The 20,013-nt window shown below is 40.4% G+C and overlaps 1 protein-coding gene across 1 annotated transcript in view; it reads left to right on the top strand.

Moving 5' to 3' along the window:
- The window catches only part of Top1 (DNA topoisomerase I), an 86,745-nt gene extending 72,716 nt beyond the window's left edge, over window positions 1–14,029 (top strand). Inside the window, exons 14-21 of the mRNA XM_051187354.1 lie at window positions 4,060–4,203; window positions 5,234–5,419; window positions 6,205–6,273; window positions 6,929–7,043; window positions 8,491–8,618; window positions 11,513–11,607; window positions 11,898–12,047; window positions 12,697–14,029. Coding sequence (XP_051043311.1) covers window positions 4,060–4,203; window positions 5,234–5,419; window positions 6,205–6,273; window positions 6,929–7,043; window positions 8,491–8,618; window positions 11,513–11,607; window positions 11,898–12,047; window positions 12,697–12,799 — 990 coding nt within the window. The 3' untranslated portion in view covers window positions 12,800–14,029. The remainder of the gene's footprint in view (window positions 1–4,059; window positions 4,204–5,233; window positions 5,420–6,204; window positions 6,274–6,928; window positions 7,044–8,490; window positions 8,619–11,512; window positions 11,608–11,897; window positions 12,048–12,696) is intronic.
- Window positions 14,030–20,013: the final 5,984 nt, after the last annotated feature.

Here is a 20,013-nt window from a genome sequence, read left to right as displayed (position 1 = left end):
CCCACAGAGCCATACAGGCTAGAACTTCATTCAGATCCAACATTCGTTCATTAATTCATTCATTCATTGCGGCATCCTAAGTCCAAAAGGAAGCTACTGACCTAGATTTTAAAGAAGGAAATAAGACGTGACTTGTGACATAATTGACAGTTTTGACTACTTGATGAGCCTGAATTGAATATAAACAGGAAATATTTAAAATCTATAAGAATAGACATAATAAATCCTTGTCTCTAACATATGACATTGTCATATTTTAGCACTGTATTCAATATAGTCTGATATACTGGACGTGGTGGCACAAGCTTTTAATCCTAGTATTTGGGAGGCAGAGGAGGATCTCTATGAGTTTATGGCTATTCTAGTCTTCATAACAAGTTCCAGGCTAGCCAGGGCTAAGTAGGAAGGCCTTGTTTTTGTTTTTTGTTTGTTTGTTTTTTCTTCTGAATTCTGATAGATTTCACATGCTCTGGTGGATGTCACCATGCTAATACACACATGGATCTATGGGTGGCACTAACTGTACTTAATGATTTATCATAAAAGCAAAAATTTGGATGGTAGTGAGTATGGAGGGCTTGAAGGAAATGATAGATGAAATCATGTTTCATTGTATATATGTATGAAATTTTCAAAAATAAAGATAAAAGACTAGGCAGTTCACATTAATAGTAATAATAACATAATAATACTAATAAGATGGGCATGTTAGTACTTGCTTATAAACCCTGTACAGGGGAGGTAGAGACAGAAGGAATTCTTGGGTCTGGCTAAGTGGTGAGTTCTAGCCAGTGAGAGACCCTGTCTCAGAAACAAGTATCTGAGCAACCACGCTGTTTTGTCTTTCATGTTCAAAGTGTAGTGGCAAATGGCATCTTCTTCAATAAACATTCCTGAGAAGGGTTAAAAAGAATTCCTGCTCTGCAGCCTTGGCTCATCTGTCTGTGTTATTGAGTGGATAAGTATCTACATTTATAAGAGAAAGTATAGTGGTTACTGGTTTATAGCTGTCATTAACTAGTTTTTCCCTCCATTATTGGAGAGGTTGCCAACTAGTCAAAGGCTCCTACAATGGCTGACTCATTTACCAAACTGCTTTTCTGTTCCATATCAGTAATGTGCTGTTATGGTAGCAGAGTCTAAGAGAGCACACCTCTGCCAGTGTCAGGATAGGACCTTCCACGGTGGTTTTGTTGTGATCCTCCCTGGAAGGCCTAGGTGGATAATTTTAGAAGCAGTTCAAGAAGGCTTTAAATCTATTACCGTTTTATAGGCTGTTCAGGAGCACTGAAAGCATCTGGAACAAGCATAACTTGAAGGCCCACCCTTTCCTGTTAGCCCTTTGCAAGGTAGCTTCTGTTCCCAACCCCATCCCAGTGTGAAGGGAAAGCTGCTATTGAAGTGTCTCATTTAAATTTCTTACCTGACTTTCTCAAAGCAATCATCAAGATAGTCTGATGCCTGTGTGGGTTGTAGTGATGAGGAACAGTCCACCCCTAGCTAGATAATGTATTTTCGTGAGCCTTTCAGGTGTCTAGTTGGTGGTGGTTTAAGGAACAAATTGTGATAGAGATGAGATGTATCATTGCCTTGTACAGGAGGACAATTTATATTGTATGTTATTTTTCTGATTCACTCTCTTAAATGTCAAGTTGTACTTAGAGAAATCAGTGAAAAAGTTTTAGGCCCCCCCCCCCCCCAGGAAATGAGACAACTATTAATTATTTGACCCTTTTGTTTTAAGGCTGAACAGCACATGCAAACAGAACACACACAATTGTGAGGAAATGTTGGTGACTCCTTAGTGCGTCCAAATAAGCATTGTTATCTGAGCTTGTTGAGATCTGGAAGTATGCCATTTTGTCCCATGTACTCCCATGAATCTGTGCACCTTGACCACCATTCCTATGTCTCAAGGATTTCACCAGGTCCTATGGATCAGGTCCTTTTGTCTCAGGAGGAAATGAAGAATATACAAAAATAAATCACTTCTACCTCCTTCTTTGTTGTAGGATCAAAGAATTAAGAGTAGAGATTCTTGGGTTCTTACTCTTTTCCATTTGTCTGTGTGATGTGCGTTTGAATACCCACAGAGGTAGGAGTCATTGGCTACCCTCTGAAGCTGGAGTCACAGACAATGTCACAGATCCAAGTCTGTTTAACTGCTAAGTCATCTCTTCAGCCCTAGATTTTTGTGTTAAGAACTTTGTTTTTCCTGTGTTAATGCCAAACTCTTAGTGCCTATGGAACTTTCCTGATCTTTCTCATGTGACATTATTAGTCCTTGCTTGTTGGTCTGTTTCCACTCAGGATGATAGCAGAAATTGTTGTTTAATGTTGGTCTTTTTATGATATTTATTATTTATTCTTTAAGGATTTCACACATGCATACAGTGTATTTGGATCACCACCAATTTCCCACCTTCACCTATTCCCAGATTACACACACACACACACACACACACACACACACACACACATCTACCTTCCTCTCTCAATTTCATGGCAACTCTTTTTAGTAATTTGTGGTGCCTATATATGTATGGGTGGGACCACCCACTGGGACATGGGAAAGTTACCAGAAACCACACCTCTAAAGAAAACTGGTACACTAGCAACCACCAAATGTCTGTAGCTCCTCAGCTACAAGTTGGGGCTTGTGTATCCCTCCCTACTTCATGAAGGAATGTAGACTGACTTGATCCTGTGCAGGCAACCACAGCTGCTGTAAATTCCTGTATAATGGCACTACCCTGTCCAGAACACACTTTGGCCCCTGTCCTCCCTGACCTTTGCTCTTAAAAAGTCTTTCCATCACCTTTTCCAATGCTTCCTGAACCTCAAGGTCAGAGTGTGTGATGTAGAAGTCCCATTCATGGTCAAGCATTCCTCAGACACTTGTTCCCTGTACTTTGATCAGTTGCAGCTTTGGTATTTACCGTATACATTGCACAAGCTTTGCTGATTTGGGGGACCAAGAGTCTGTTGGTGTAGAGATGCATATTTAAAGGCAGCTTGATACCATATCCATTTAGCAAAATCATAGTCGTACATTCACCCCTCAGATTTATGAGCTCCCCAGCCATAGGTATTTGGTTAAGTTTACAATACCAGGTATGTGTAATATTTTCATAACACATTATGGGCTTTAGGATTAGACATCAAACTTTTATGCCCAAAACTCCATTTTTAAAAAGGTGTGGGTGGCACATGCCTTTAATCCCAGCACACAGGAGGCAGAGGCATGTGGATCTCTATGAGAACAGGACCAGTCTGGTCTATGGAGCTAGTTCTAGAACACCCAAGACCATACAAAGAAACCCTGTACTGAAAAAAAGAAAAAGGAAGAAGGAAGCTGCTCATTTGTTTTTGTTTTTTGTTTTTTTGAGATAGGGTTTCTCTGTATTGCTTTGGAGCCTGTCCTGGAACTAGCTCTGTAGACCATGCTAGACTCAAACGCACAGAAATCCACCTGCCTCTGCCTCCTGCATGCTGGGGTTAAAGGTATGCACCACCAATGCCTGGCAACACTGCTTTTAAATGTAAAAGTTAGAAAATAGTGGATATTACAATTGTTTGTGGAAGTCATTGTGTTCCTTGGTAATTATATGTTGCGGCCTTAGGTTCTGTTTCTTTGATAGCTCTGTGAAACTCAATGGGTGTACTGAATTTATTAGAATTCAGTGCTAACAGAAAACTGGTATTGGATCTGAGATTCAGGAGCAAAGCTATGGTGCTTGTGAGAAAATAGGAATGCTTATATTCTTTATGTTGACAGAAATTAGTTTGGGGGCATGGTTTGTGGGCTTCTCCCGAGAGTGAGCATTTACACATTGGGAAGCTTTCTCAGCAATTAGACACAAATCAGTTGTGCTGAGTGAAAGTAGAACAACATGTATTCTTGTCAGGTTAAATATCCGAGACTTTCTCTTCAATTCTGTGCTTTTCAGCTTTGCTTAAACTTGGATAACTGTTCTTGGATTTAGAGCTCTGGCTATTCAGTGTGTTATTCTACTCTGTAAATAATCCACCTTTGGGATGGGGGGGGGGTCTCCACAGGGTGAGAAAGACTGGCAAAAATACGAGACTGCTCGGCGCTTGAAGAAGTGTGTGGACAAGATCCGAAATCAGTATCGGGAAGATTGGAAGTCCAAAGAGATGAAAGTTCGGCAGAGAGCTGTAGCTCTGTACTTCATTGATAAGGTGGGAGCAGATTCCTTTATCCGCATTGTACAGTTTTATTTACAGTTATAGGGAGTATCAACTCTGTAAGTACAGGGGTCAGGGACATGTATCTGCTGTGACAAATCTATCCCAGTAGGAAAAGTAGATGTGGATACAAAGAGGCATGCACAGTATGTTTGTTGTTGAGTACTACTCATCTTCATAACAGGAGGATCTGCATAAATTGAACTTTTCTTTTTGGAGCAAGGTGAGGATAACTGTGATGCTTTCAAACTTTTTTACTATAAGCCATAATGCAAAAGTATTTATGTCAAAGTCAAGCACACTTGTATGCATTTAATTCAGAAATTGCACAAACCACTGCCTAACAACTATCCCTGAATTCTGATATCTTTTTTTCTCCAAATCATTTTTTATAAGTAGATGATTATAACCTATAAAACTGGTTAAACAAAAAAGTGTGATCTTTTTTTGTTCTTGTTGTTTTGTTTGAGATAGGGTTTCTCAAGCTTTAGAGCCTGTCCTGAACTTGCTCTGTAGACCAGTCTGGCCTCAAACTCACTCAGATCCCAAATACTAAGATAAAGGTGTGGGAAACCACCGCCTGGCCGAAAGTATGATTTTATTACAATAAAGTTTGAAAGATGGTCTATAGAGTTCAGTATCTTAGTACTCATTTTCTTCATTTTACACTTCTTATAATTTAGGCCATATTCCCACAAAATTGATAATAGTTTTTAATCTGACTGCCCAAAGGAAAAAATGTTCTCATTTGTTACCTTTTTATATTTTTTTTCTCTCTCTCTTCCCTCTATCTCCATTCTAAGTATAGATTAGAGAAACTTAGTCTCTTGAGTATCCCTGTGGCTTTTTTAAATAAATGATTCATAACATTGTAGAACCTGAGTTTCTAGTCCTTGTAGACTGATGCTTCATCCACAGAATTGGGGGCTTCTGGCTTGGGGTTTCCTAGAGATCATATATGATCCATGTGTCTTCGCTGGTACTCACCTCTTTCTTAACAACTCTATTCCCTTTTCCTGCACAGCTTGCTTTGAGAGCAGGCAATGAGAAGGAGGAAGGAGAAACTGCAGACACTGTGGGTTGCTGTTCACTTAGAGTGGAACACATCAATCTACACCCAGAATTGGATGGTCAAGAGTATGTGGTGGAATTTGACTTTCCTGGAAAGGACTCAATCAGATATTATAACAAAGTCCCAGTTGAAAAACGAGTAAGTTCATGTGGCCTGCGCTTTCTGGCTTGCTTTTTTACTTATTTGTTCATTCTATAAATATTTATTGAGTGCTTTTTGTATGCTCCACATTTTGCTAGTTACTAGCAAAAAGTATCTCAAAGAAAGATACTGCTTGGTGTGTTGTGTGCCTCATTTTTGCCCCATCCTGCAACCTGTGCTAATTTGCTAGGAATGTGCACCTATCTCTGGAAGCAGTTTGTAATAATCTGCAGAGAGTTAAACCCTTATAGCAAACTAATGCAGCATAAGGTTGACCCAACCAGTTTAGTGATTTAAGCACATCACAGCATCATCTGGTCATATTGCATACTTGCCGCCTAGTGCCTTTACTTAGCCCCAGGCCAGTTCTTAACTGAATAAAATAACCTTTCAATTTTCAGTTCTCTATGTGTTCTGCAGTTCTGTAGACCCATGAGAGGCATATGGGCGCTTACTACTCCAGATTCCTAGATAACAGTGCATATCAGTTAAGTCATGCAACTGGGGTAAGCATAGTTTTGACTCTAAGGGAGTGTTTCAGTTCTTAGGAAATAGACACTGAAATGTTTAGAGCTAAAGGACTGCAATACATATGCACTAATATATGGCTCAGAACAGATACTTAGATATTAATGTAAATTTATACATGCAAAGCAAGAATTTCAGTATAGTATATATAAGTGGTCCCTGTCTATACCTTTTCTCTGTCTTGCAAGGTTTTGTGAGTTAGAAGTTATTTCTGAAGATTTTAAAAAAATAATAACTGGACTTATTTCTTCTAGGTTTTTAAGAACTTACAACTATTTATGGAGAACAAGCAGCCTGAGGATGATCTTTTTGATCGACTTAATGTGAGTAGGCACAGGGTACAGGTCTAGAGTCCCAGACATTCTCAAGCTCCTGAAGACAAAAGTTGCTAAAGGATGCTTGGGCTTTCAATTCAGTCTAGCTTATCAGTGATATTCTACATACCCTCGATGCTTTTGAGGACACAGTATAACTAGGAATAGATACCCTCTGCTTCAGATTACTACCAAAGCCTTAAGACAAAAGGAGTTGAGGCCTACTGTATCTTTCCCTCTTTCTTGCATGTCCTTTCATGAGATGCCCAGCTGCCCATGCTTTCTTTCTTTTTTGTTTTTGTTTTGTTTTGTTTTTTGAGATAGGGTTTCTCTGTGAAACAGTCTTTGCTATCCTGGAACTCACTCTGTTCCAGGCTGGGCTCAAACTCACAGAGATGCCTGCCTCTGCCTCCTGAGTGCCAGATTAAAGGCATGCACCACCACCATTCCAGGCTTCTCACTTGATTTCTATAGTGGGAGAGATCTTTATAGAAAAGAACAAATGTGTTGTTTTGAACTGCTCAAGATTGAAGTACTTTGTAGGGAAGGTATCATGCAATTCTGTATTCTGGAATTGTTTCCCTGTTAGGCTAACTTCCTCCTTGAAGGACAGGGCAATTTACCCCAATTTCAGTTTCCTCTGTATTACTTTTGTCTTCTGCAGACTGGCATTCTAAATAAGCATCTTCAAGATCTCATGGAGGGCTTGACTGCCAAGGTATTCCGTACTTACAATGCCTCCATCACGCTACAGCAGCAGCTTAAAGAGCTCACAGCTCGTAAGTAGTTACCCTACAGGGCTACCCTTTGGGTGGTGCTAGTGTCTTTTGAGCTTCACGGTTTCTCTCCAACCTCTAGGAGAGGCTTTCCTGTCAAATAAAACCCAGGGTCGTTCTTTCCACTTCTGCCCCAAGAGTTTTTGTCTGTGCTTAAAAGCTTACACGGTACTAACAGTGCTATTAAATTGAGGAGGGTAAAGTCACAGTTACCAGAAAATACGAGAGTGAATCCTTTTCCTAGTTTTTTTTTTTTTTTTTTTACTTCATAATATTATATAATAATTACTCTTAGGTAGGACTTTAGTACTTTCTTCCCTCCCCACCTCTTCATTTAAGATAAAGTTCTGACACTGTACCTGAAGGCTGGCCATAACTCATTATGTGCTTCAACTAGCCTCAAATAGTAAAACATCTGCCTAAGGCACCCTTCAGTTGAGACTGTAGGCATTAGCTATCATTATTCCTGGCTCCTGGGATCTGAATTTCCACTATCTTCTGTAAATGTGTCAAATGAGCTAGAGAAGGGTATAGTGGAGATCAGTATTTTAGGGTATGATTTTGATTTTATTTTTAAATTTATTTTTATTTTATGTACATTAGTGTTTCACTGCATTTGTGTCTATGTGAGGGTGTTGTGTTCTCTGAAATGGAGTTACAGACAGTAGTGAACTGAGGTGGGTGCTATGAATTGAACCTGGAAGAGCAGCCAGTGCTCTTAATCACTGAGCCATCTCCCCAGCCCTAGGGTGTGATTTTTAAAAACTGTTAAAAAAAAAAAAAAAATAGAAAGTGAATTCAGATTCCTAGAGCTAGAGTTACAGATGGTTGTGAGCTAGCACGGGGGTATTAGAAACCAAACCCTAGGCTCTTTGCATGAATAGCAAGTGTTTTTAACCACAGAGCCATGTCTCCAGCCCTGCCATATGGCTTTTAAAATATATAGCTTAAGATTCCTTCATCTCATTTTCCTATTTTCTTGTAGTACAATAAGCTCTTCAGGCAATGTTTGGATAGTAAGTAGGAGACAGGGAGTGAGGCAAGCGGTAGAAGGATCTATGGCCAGATTCCTGAGGGAGTAGGGAGAGGGAGATACAGATTTCCCTGTAATATTAGAGACAAGCTGGGTATAGTAGTTTTAGCTACTCAGGAGCCCAGTAGTTTAGAGATTACCTGGACTGCATGAGATCTGGCCACAGAATCCAGTAAGGTTTTTTTTTTTTTTTTTTTTTTTTTAAGAGGCTCAGAATTCCTCTTGTGATAGGAACTCATTCAGGCTTATGTAGAAATTTCCTGCCTTTGACTCAAAATTTGACCTTGTACCTTCAGAGAATGTTGGTTATGTTAAGCTGAAGGCCGTTACAAACATCATAAAGATGAAGTCCCTAGAAGATATTTGATGTATATACTCTTGGTTATAAACTTTTATACTATTATTATCTCTTTATAGCTGATGAGAATGTACCCGCAAAGATTCTATCTTACAACCGTGCCAATCGAGCTGTTGCAATTCTCTGTAACCACCAGAGGGCGCCACCAAAGACCTTTGAGAAGTCAATGATGAACTTGCAGTCTAAGGTATGGTGGGGTAGCAAAGCGAGTCATGTGTGATATCATCTGAGTCTGAACTTGTGTAGGTTGGGATAACAGCAGGCTAGTCTGGGTCTGAAGAAAGATCTGTTTTACAGATATTCTATAAATCTGTTTTATAGAAGGGAGATAATTGGATAGTATCATGGTATTTGTTTTTTTTTTTTTTTTTTTTTTTTTTTTCCCCTAAAATGTTTGTGCTGGGGATATATAAGTTCTGTATTAATTATTTCTATTTTGAAATGCTAACTTTGATGAAGTTAGCTGAATTGCTAATTGTCATCGTGTTATACATAAAGAAAATGGAAATAAGAGCGCAGCTTTGTGGTAGAATGCTTTTGTGGTATATAGCAGGCCCCAATTGCCATCTCTAGCACCACAGAAATGAAGTCTTAGTGCTCTAGCTAATATGGAAGCTACACCTCATGTTTACCATACATGACATCCTGGGTTTGATCCCCAAGGTAAAAGCAGGGGAAGGGAAAGTTAACTCTTCACTGTCAAATTGTTTCAAGTTTAAAAGATGGTCAAGCAATGGTGTTTAATTTTCCCCTAATACAAGCACAACTGGTTTATAACTGGTAAATTCAGAAGATCTGACTGTGTTCCCTATAGGGAGAGACTGACACAAAAACAAGTTGATGTGGTTCCACTGTCATGCAACTCTCCTTCCTCTCTCTCAGAATTGACTGCTTAACTATGCATCTGAACTCCCCAGCCCACAGGAAAATTTGCAGATACTTCATGTTAAAACATGCACAATGAAGACCACTTATATTAAAATACAGTCTGTTGCACAGGAATAAACATCTGCATTTAAGGTCTTGATAATTCCTATGTAGTGTATGATGGTAATAAAAAAAATGATATCTTAAGAATTCTATAACACTGTATTATATAATGGGAAAATATTCAACATCTGTTGGCAGTAGTCACAAGACAAGTTATATTTCTTTGGGTTCTTGTCCACAGTCATAATTAAAGAGGAAATAATAAAAGTCAACCTTCCTCCCAAGTTTATGGAATTCTGTACTTGAACAATTCAGTTTTAGAAACTGCTTTGTAGTGAAATTTAACAGACATTTCGGGCTCAGAATATTTTTCTCTTGAGATTGCTGCAAGATGAATACCTAGGCATAATAAATCTAATATAACCTAGAGGTGTTGCTGCAGCTGGTCTGAAGGGGTCTTTGTATCCACAGTGAGTGAATACAGATCACAGAGCTCTCTAGTCTGTGCATAGGGTCAGTGAGCCAAGAACCCCAACAAACTGCCATCTTAGCATTTGCCTTTGTTTTTGCCCCTCTGTTAAATGGAGATCCTCTGATACTGCTTACTTTCCTCATGTGTTGTCATTCCAAGCTCAGACAAAAGCATAAGTACTGGAGTGCTATTTACCCAGTTTACTTTCTGGGGGCATTTGTTGCTCTTAGTTTGGAACCCGTTTGAGCAGTTCAGGATGTCTGCTACACCAGCCCTCCCAGTCTATGAACCTCGCCTATGTGCCCACAAAGCAAACACTTGCCCCTTTCCTAGTCAATCAATGGAGTCTTTGATGCTTTGAGAAAATTTGACATAGCTTGCCAGTTCAGCATTCACAGAAATGATTTAAGACTTTGGTTTGCTGCATTTCTAGCCTAAGAAGCATCTGGCCTAGTGGTAGTTGTGATGCTTTTGTGTGAAGAGCCAGTTCCAGTAATTTTTTTTCAACAACATAGATATTGGAAGGAAGCCACTAACAGTAAAACATATTTAATGATTCACTCACAATGGTGGACTGTTTCTAATATTAGGCTTCATTTTGTGTGGGTTTTTGTTTTGTTTTTTTATGGGGGCAGTGTTTGTCTAACAAATTTTAGGCTCAGTCAACAATAACCCAGTGTGTGTAAGTCAACATGTATTTACTCTGGGATATTCTTTTGACCTCATAGGTCATCAGGGCAGCCACAGGGATGGCACTCTTTGGAAGCCAGCAGCACAAACTCGCCAGCTTTAGTTCCAGTGTCCTAGTATTGCCCACGGCTGTTTCTAAGCAACCCAAAGCAGAACATAGCTTTTCAAGGGTTCTAACAAACAAGAAAGGATGAAGATGTTCTGTCTTTTCTCTGTAGATATGGATTCTGTAAGATTTCATTTGTGGAGGAAAAGTCTGCAATCTATGCTTTTCACATCTCCCTTACTGAGTGATGACTAATTTTCTTCTAACTTTAGACTTCTCTACTTTCTAAAACAGAAAGCCAAGGCTAGGCTATTTGCCATTTTTTAGTTTTCTAGACATTCTTTTTAGTGTATTCTTTTCCTCAAAGCTGGCAATTCCTTCCCAGAATTGACAGAAGTGGGAAATGATCTGTGCTTCCTTAGTAGATATGAGTATCCAGCCTCAGTATTTCGTTTCTCCTACAGTATTCTTAAAAGGAATGTTAAAGATCAGGCATAGTGACACATACCGTGGTCCCAGCACTAAGAGTCAAAACTAGGCATCCGTAAGTTCAGAGCCAGCTTGGTTTACACAGTGAAACCCTGTCTCAAAAAACAAACAGACTAACAACTGGCACAGGATTCATTTGAAATAGCTGTCATCTGGGCCCTCGTCTCTGTTCTTTAAAGTGAGTGTTCCCGTAAAAGATTACAACCAGATTTTCACATTACTATTATAGAACTTCACATTGTTTAGGGTTCACTGAAGAACAGAAATGAACAGCAAATAGCAGTTGGATTGTTTTCTGCTGTCACTGCCCATCCCTTGTCTTTATAAAGCCACCCTTGTGTTTGTACCTAGAAAACACAGACAACTCTCGGGTTTTATGTTTTGAGATAGAGCCCTTCTTTTCCCTCTCTGACTTATTTTATTACTAACTTTACTGCTGTTTTTCTCTGCCCAGATTGATGCCAAGAAAGACCAGCTAGCAGATGCTCGAAGGGACCTGAAAAGTGCTAAGGCTGATGCCAAAGTCATGAAGGATGCAAAGACCAAGAAGTATGTATCTGATACTGTGCCGAGGGCTGGCTAAGAGAGAACAGTTGGCCTCAGAAGCCTGGGTGTCCCATCTCACCTAGCTTTTTTCTTTGAAGGCAGGGTCTTATTATGGCTATCTTTGATCTCACAATCCTGTTAGCTTTCCAGAATAAACCACCATAGTGAGCTTCTTTGCAAGGATTTCTTGGGGAAATTTTCCATGCTGTTTCTCCTCTTAAGTGGCATGTGAGGATGCAGTCTTTTCTTGTCTACAGGTCAGTCTTAATGTATAACGACTGCTGTTCTTCCAGGGTAGTAGAATCAAAAAAGAAGGCTGTACAGAGACTAGAAGAGCAGCTGATGAAGCTGGAAGTTCAAGCCACAGATCGAGAGGAAAATAAACAAATTGCCCTGGGAACCTCCAAACTCAATTATCTGGACCCTAGGATCACAGTGGCTTGGTAAGCATTAGGCCTATGCAGAGCTCCTTCTGTTGCTTAAGGCAGGAAAGACAGAAATACTCTGAGAGTATTGTCAGATTCCTTGTGCCATGTCTAAGATGCATACTTTTGGGAGAGCCTGCTGCTCTGGTTGGGGTTTTTTTTTTTTTTTTTTTTTTTTTTGTGTGTGTGTGTGTGTGTGTGTGTGTGTGTGTGTGTCTGTGTCTGTGTCTAAGAAGCCCATGCCTGCAGAGGCCAGAGGAGTACACGTTGTATCCTCCTCCTATTACTGTATGCCTTGGTCCCACGAGACAGGGTCTTTAGTAAGCCCCTGGGACCCATGTGTCTTCACTTTATGGGGCTATGATTATAGTGGCTCACAGCATCCTCAATTTTCCTGTGGGCAGTACATCCTTCTGTTTTCACATAAGTGTTCTGCCTACTGTACACCTCCCAGTATTCTGTTAGTTATCCTGAGGTGGATCTGACAGGAATGGGCTCTACTAGGCCTCTACGAAGGAAAAGTAGAATTCATCTATATTTTAATAGAACTTTACAGTGACCCCCCCCCCCCCAAAAAAAAAAGTAGTCCAGGCTAGCCTTGAACTAGCCATCTTTTTTTTACAAGGTACACTGATCTCTTTTCTTGTTTCCACCTTTATTTTTACAGGTGTAAGAAGTGGGGGGTCCCAATTGAGAAGATTTACAACAAAACCCAGAGGGAGAAGTTTGCTTGGGCCATTGATATGACCGACGAGGACTACGAATTTTGACCAGTCTTGCCAGGGGTTCTATGAAAAGGGACAGTGTGGTTTGAGGAATATGGATAAACCGAGCCTAACTTGCCCTCACACCTGAGGGAGAGGCCACAAGTCTTAACAAACCAACATCTTTGCAAAAAGATAGACCTGGAGATGTTATAAGGGAGAGCTGAGCCAGTTGTCCTATGGACAACTTATTTAAAAAATATTTCAGATATCAAAATTCTAGCTGTATGATTTGTTTTGAATTTTATTTTATTTTCAAGAGAGCAAGTGGATGGGAATTTGTCAGCATCCTGCCAGGCAAATTCAGTTTTGCTGCAATGTTTGGATTCTCTCAGCTACTGTATGCGAAGTCTGATTATATTGGTGCGTTTTTACAGTTAGGGTTTTGCAATAACTTCTATATTTTAATAGAAACGAATTCCTAAACTCCCTCCTCTCCCCATTTCAGGAATTTAAAATTAAGTAGAACAAAAGAAAAACCCAGCGCACCTATTAGAGTTGTCACTCTATCGTCATGGGAATCAGTTTTCATTAAACTTGAAGCAGTTGTGACATCGGCAGTGTTTTGGTTCAGACACCTATTCACAGAAAAGCATGATGGGAAAATATTTCCTGACTTGAGTGTTCCTTTTTAAATGTGAATTTTTATTTCTTTTTAATTATTTTAAAATATTTAAGCCTTCTTCTTGATCTTAAAGATCGTGTAGCTTGGGGTTGGGGAGGGATGAAGGGCGAGTGAGTTTAAGGATAATGAAATAATCAGTGACTGAAACCATTTTCCCATCATCCTTTGTTCTGAGCATACTTTGTAACCTTTAAGAGATCCATCTTTTTCTTTGGAAACCCCAGTCTTTCATTTGAAAGATTTTCTTGTATAAAAACTTCCACAGGTCAGTAAATTTAGAGGAAAATGAGCATTTGGTCCAAGAAAAAGGAAAAAAAAAAAAAAAAACCAAAAACCCCAAAAAACAAAAAGGAAAAATAATCAAGATTTTAGGGCTTTTATTTTTTCTTTTGTAATTGTGTAAAAAAATGGGGGAAAAAAAACCATAAAAAGCAGAATTTTAATGTGAAGACATTTTTTGCTATAATCATTAGTTTTAGAGGCATTGTTAGTTTAGTGTGTGTGCAGAGTCCATTCCCTCATCTTTCCTCAAGTATCTTCTATTTTTATCATGAATTCCCTTTTAATCAACTGTAGGTTATTTAAAATAAACTCCTACAACTTAACGGAAACTTAGCGTCTGCCTCTTTGTGAATGAGGCCCCAGGCCAGAGTGAAGGCTCGGGGCTGGGATTTAGTTCATTGTATGGTTTATCAAGGGTAGGTCCCTCCCAGGAGAAGATGTGTATTAGGCTTGACATGGAAGTTCATCTGTCTTGATGTGTACTGAAGAGTGTCAGAGTCTTCATCGATAAAGACAGGCCCAGAAAGAAAGCCAGAAAGAAAGGGAAGGTATAGTACAGGAGCCTGATATGGGTAGTGCCTTTTGAGCAAGAGAGGGCCAAGTTTATTTGGGAAACTGTAGAGAGCTTTCCACATGTACTGGATATAAGCAGAAGGTAGCTTGAGATCAGATCAGTCAGTACTGAGTACCAGGTCTTAGAAGCCTCTTAGGTGGAATGAAGATTCTCTGCATTGAATTTTTTGAAGGCATTAATTGTGTCCATTCCTAGAGCTCTGGGTACCCAGAAGTAGCCATAATCCCTACAAAGGTGAGTCTTCAAACCAAAGGGAATGTTGGAATGGGTCACCAGTTGAAGGACCTGCACCCGAGCTTATTCAGAACCACTTTCCTTAATGGTCTCAGTTGTCACTGGTGCTGGGTCCACAGAGAGGGGCAGCACTTAACCCCAGGGAATAAAAACAGTAAACCATTACTGGAACACAGAGATGATAGCCAGAGAATTTTGAATTCTGTAGTGTTGAGTCAGCCAGATGGGATGTAAAAATAGAAGGTCTTCATTCAATAGCCAACTGACACTCTGCCTGGTAGTAAGAAATGACCCTCATTTTGGGGACCTGTGCAGGACCTAATAACAACCAGGCTGTCAACCCCATGCACATACTGAGCAGGAGTAGTACCTACCTCTGGCAAGCCCCACTTGTCAGGTCTTCCCATAACAGATAAAAAGCAAAAATATGTGATGCTCAAAATAATGGCAAATAAAGGGGCATTTCAGGGCATTTCAGTGGTGAGTCTGGGTGAATAAAACCACAGAACAGGAATCTCAACTGATCTTGTCAGAGACTGAGAAGTGGTTGCAAGATTGGGAGTGGGGGAGCGAGGTACATGAAGTATAAAGGCTCTGAAAGCTGTTTGAGCTTGGAGATACGAATAAACATGTCCTTGCTGGCAACCCAGTACATCTCAATCCTAGCACATAATTCAAGAGAAGCCAGATGGGCAGCATCTGAGAAATTCCCTTCTGTGGTGCCCAGTAGTAGGCTAGGAGGAGTGGCTCCTATGTGTCACCCAAGTTACACATCTCTCCTCCCCACGTCATCTGTGCCTCAAGCTCATTGTCCCTGCCAAAAGCTGTGAGACCTAACAACTGCCACATTTAAAAAATGCAAAGAGAAACTTGCCAGCCCCCAGCCTTTCCATTCACCACCTCTCTTCCTCTGCCTCACAAGCAAGTTACCTGCTATGAGTCACCCATAAACTCTTGTCACTCCCCAGCCACTGCAACCCAGTCTTCCTCCCTGAATTCTACCCCTGGCCAATGTCCAAGCAACAAGGAGAAAATGCACTCTTCTTTCAGCATCTTGCTTAAGCTCTTTGGGATTGGATGCTGTTAATTTCTCAAAACCCCCCCCCCTTGTTTTTTTGAGACAGTATTTCTTCTGTGTAGGTACTAGCTCTGTAGAGCAGGCTGGCCTCAAACTCAAAGAGATATGCCTGCCTCTGCCTCCCAAATGTTGAGATCAAAGGCGTGTACCACCACTGACCGGCTTTTATTTTTTTTTCTCAGCACTACTATTCAAGTGTATTTTACATGTTATAAATCCAACATTCTACCCCATCATCACAACTCAGTTTTAGAGTACTTTCATCTGATTAAGATCCCTCATGCCCATCTACAGCTAATCTACATGTGTCCTTCACTGGTCATTCTCCACACAATGTCTTTTCTGGACATTTTATTTGAAAGAAGTCACATCATGTGACTGCCCCTTTTCAAAATGCTTCTGGCTCCTATGTTTACTGGTTTTACCCTTATTTCTGTCAGGCTGTTTGTTGCTCAGGCACAACTAATATTAGGTCTGTAGCTGCCATGGTTCTTGTCTCAATTGGCCTAGCTGATCCCAGTCATACTCTTGAGCTCTGCACACACTGTTAGCCACACTTCTACTGGAGCCCTGGTTTCCTGTGTCTGAAACTCAGGCTACAGGTTCTCCCATTCTCACTTATAAATTGTCAACTTTGAAATTCTTTCCTAAATACTACTTTAAGCTGCATATAGGGATTTTCTTAAAGGGATCTTTAAAAAGAGTTGACTTTTATTTCAGACCTTGCAAATCCCTTCTATAATGAGACATTCTCAACTTGTTTTGAACAAAAGAGCACTTCTTAGAGAACACATTACCCTGAAATGACCTCAGTAATGCTGGTTCTGGATGCTTATAAGTAGTTCCCTGAAAAAAAATCAATAAACAGAAGAAGAAATTTAACAGACTTACTAATTATTTCCCACAACCCCAAGTAAGCAGTCTTTTTAAATTACCAAATAGATACATTTTAAAAATCTTTTAGGAAAACAACAAAATCTTTCTGGAAGATAAGTGATCATTAGTTCACAATTGCAGAAGCTGGGACTAGTGGTGTAGCTCAAAGATAGGCCCTGCCAACACTATAAAACCAACCACAAAAAACCTTCAACATAACTCCCAAAGCTGGATAAAGGCTCACCGTACCTACTGCCCTGTCTATACTTACATTGAGAATCTTTATAATATGTTTAAAACAATGCTGTGATTATTCAGAAGAGCCTTAGCAAGTATCTGTGGAAGACATGTCATTGTCATATTAAACTAATTAGGCTTAGATCAAAATTCCCAGTGATAGCATATCTGCTCTATTTACTGTCTGGGTAGAGTTACGAGGAATCTTATGATGGGCAGTACATTTTGGGGCTGGAAGAGAGGCCTCTGTGTTTAAGAGCACTTGTTACTCTTTCGGAGGACCTGGGTTTGATATCTAGCACCCACATGTACCTTCCAAACAACTCCAATTCCAGGTGATCCAACAGCCTCTCCTCACTTCCATGGGTATCTGGAACATTAATGGTGTGCATACATACACACAGACAACGCACTCATACACAAAGTTAAAAAAAAAAACCTGACTAAATTATTTTTCAATAAGCCTAGGCTTTCAGACATAGTGAGGGCAATGTGTTTAGATGACACATTGGATGATTCTCCTTATGTTTCTCATGGTAAAAAAGACTAAGGACTCATACAAAGTTTACTGGTAGGACTGTGAATGTGGAGAATCAATATCATAAATAAATGGAGTTCAATAATGCTATCCTTTGCAGAAACATTCCACGAAATACTTTGGGGGGTGTGACCCTAGTGTGAAAAGGAATATTCACGTCATTTGGGGAGGCTGTATCTTCATGAATACACAGCACTTCTCACTTTGTTGTCTCCCTACACTCATTAGGATCTAGATAAGGCCTTTCTTGCTTGCAGCACACTTGTCATACTGAGCATGGTATACAGGCATTTCTGTAGCCACTTCTGGAACAGGGTTGTTCTGTCCCTGCCTGCTGACTGAAAACCTCTAGAGGCCACAGTAGAGGAGTGTGCTAGAAAAAAGGGTGGGAGAGTGAAAAGCAAGTCCCCTGTGGCCTCAGTTTCCCCTTTTGTGCCACACTTTACCTTAGTGAAATAGTCATTGTATCCTGCCATCCCTGGGTGAGGAGAGCTGATGGGGACAGTCAGCAGTGTGGCAGTTAGGGCTGTACAGAGAAGTCTGTTGGGAGCTGTTGGGACATGGGCAATTTTTAACATGAAGCTCCTTTAAGGGATTGAGAGTGCAACTTGAGGGGCCCAGGTGGTTATGATAGAAGAAGTAGAGCCGTGGATAGATGTGGGGGTCAAAAACGAGAGTCTATACTGCAGGCTGGTGTGAAGCTCTAGGTTTAATGAGCTGTGCACACCTAACACAATAAATAGAAAGGATAAGAAAAGACAGCTTTATGCATGGATTAACCAGACATTTTAAGTCCACAAGTCTCTTTCTTTGTGAAAGGAGTGTCATTCAACTATGGTTTTGAATCATAACTTCTACAGTCACTCAAGGTCATTCATTATAAGGAGCAAATGACAAGTGTGTTAGCACTTGGTACTAGCCAGCTGAGAACATCCTCTGTTATTTCAATCAAATACATATCCATGTGAGAATCTTTAAGAACAATTCCTGGAAAATTTATCTCCTTTCCAAGGAACCAGTTACCAAACATTAAGTAATCATTTTAGATATTAGAAAGCTCAGCCACATTTAGTTCTCAATCATAGCAGCTCTAGCACATATCAATCATGATTCCTTATATAACCACATTTCCCATTTAATAACAGTATTTTTGTTCTTTTGTGTTTTAGTACTCTTTTTCTTTAAGAGCTTGGCATGGTGGTATCTATTGGTTATCTCAATTTGTGGGAAGTTGGGGAGACCTCAAGTTTAAGGCCAGCCTGGGTTATACAGCAAGATTTTGCTTCAAGAAAAATGCAGTGAACACAGCACTATGCCTGGTTCCAATTCAAAGAAAGACTTGTTACTTCTTGAAGAGGTGTCAACAGAAAATCAGCTGCCAGTCTCTAAGATCACAAAGGGCCATGAAGCTGAGGCTGAACTTTTCCCAGAACAATGAGCATGCATCTGAGCCTAGTACTGAACAACACAAGTCCCTGGAGGTTGGTGGAGACTGTGCCTACTCATATTTCCTTCCTGTTCCCTCTACAATGCTAACCTTAGGGCTGCTCCGTAGTAAGCATTATACCCTCTAACCTATCAGAGTCAGTATCCTAAAAATAATAATAATAATAATGATAATATACACACACAACACTCACTTTAGCCATCAGGCATGGTTGTTTACACTTGTAATCCCTGCAAGGCTGAGAGGCTGAAGCAGGAGGATTGTTAAATTCAAGACTAGCCTGGGCTACAGAGACTCTGTCTCAAACAAAACAAAACCCAGTTTTGGCAAACAAGCAAAAAATAAGTAAACAGAAAATAGAGACAGCGAGATGGCTTAGTGGGTGAAGATGCTTGCTGCTAAACCTGATGACCTGAATGCAATTCCTAGGGGCCCACATGGTACAAGGAAAGAAACAACTCCCTCTACATGTGCCATGGTATGCATACACACACATGCACAGGCACTTGTTCACATGCATACATATGTATACACATACACACACACATTAAATAAATGTAAAAAAAATAAAAAATGGCTGGTAGCAGTGTTCAGAAAGAGGTGACGAATCAGGAAAAAAGGTTGGTATTATATGGTAGACAACACAGAAGAGACAGAAACCCAGCTGCCTGGGTTAGTGTTTATCTCAGACACCTGTTAGCTGTGTTTCCTGGGGATAGTGCCAACCTCTCTTGTTGACCTCAAACTTGAGATCCTCCTGCATCAGCCTCCAAAGTTCTAGGACTTGGGAATATGCCACTGTGTCAAGAAAGACCTCAGTTTTGTTAAATGGGGATCAATGGAAACTCAGAGATGTAATTAGTCATGGTCACAATATACTTACCACTGTACTAAGTGGTTATTACATATCATATCCGTGAGATCAAGTCCACAGGCCAGAGGAGCAGTTAGGCACTCTCTCAGATTCCAGGTACAGGCTTGGTATAGGCTAAGACATGCTGAAGCATGAGTGTTTCCAGAAATAAGACCAAGTGAGACTAGTCTGGGTGATGTCATAGACGAGTGCCTTGTCTGTGTGCCAGGGCTGCTCCTCCCAGACAGCACAAATACATACATTACCAGTGACACCTACGCATCCATGCTGAGCTGGGGGAAGCCCACACTGGCCACACCCTGTGTGTGCCCTACTTTTCCCAAGCTTCCTTTGGTGGAAGGAGACACCTAAGGCCTGGGAAGCTACCAAGTCCCAAGAGGAAATGGGGCCTTGTTCCCTGATTACAGACCTGGCAAACAAATTGCTGTTGGAAAGGATTCATGGAGCCCCTGGGG

This window comes from Phodopus roborovskii, unplaced genomic scaffold, assembly GCF_943737965.1.
Source record: "Phodopus roborovskii unplaced genomic scaffold, PHOROB, whole genome shotgun sequence".
Taxonomy (NCBI): Eukaryota; Metazoa; Chordata; class Mammalia; order Rodentia; family Cricetidae; genus Phodopus; species Phodopus roborovskii.
The sequence above is the reverse complement of the archived record's forward strand: the minus strand, read 5'-3'. Positions and strand labels throughout refer to the sequence as shown.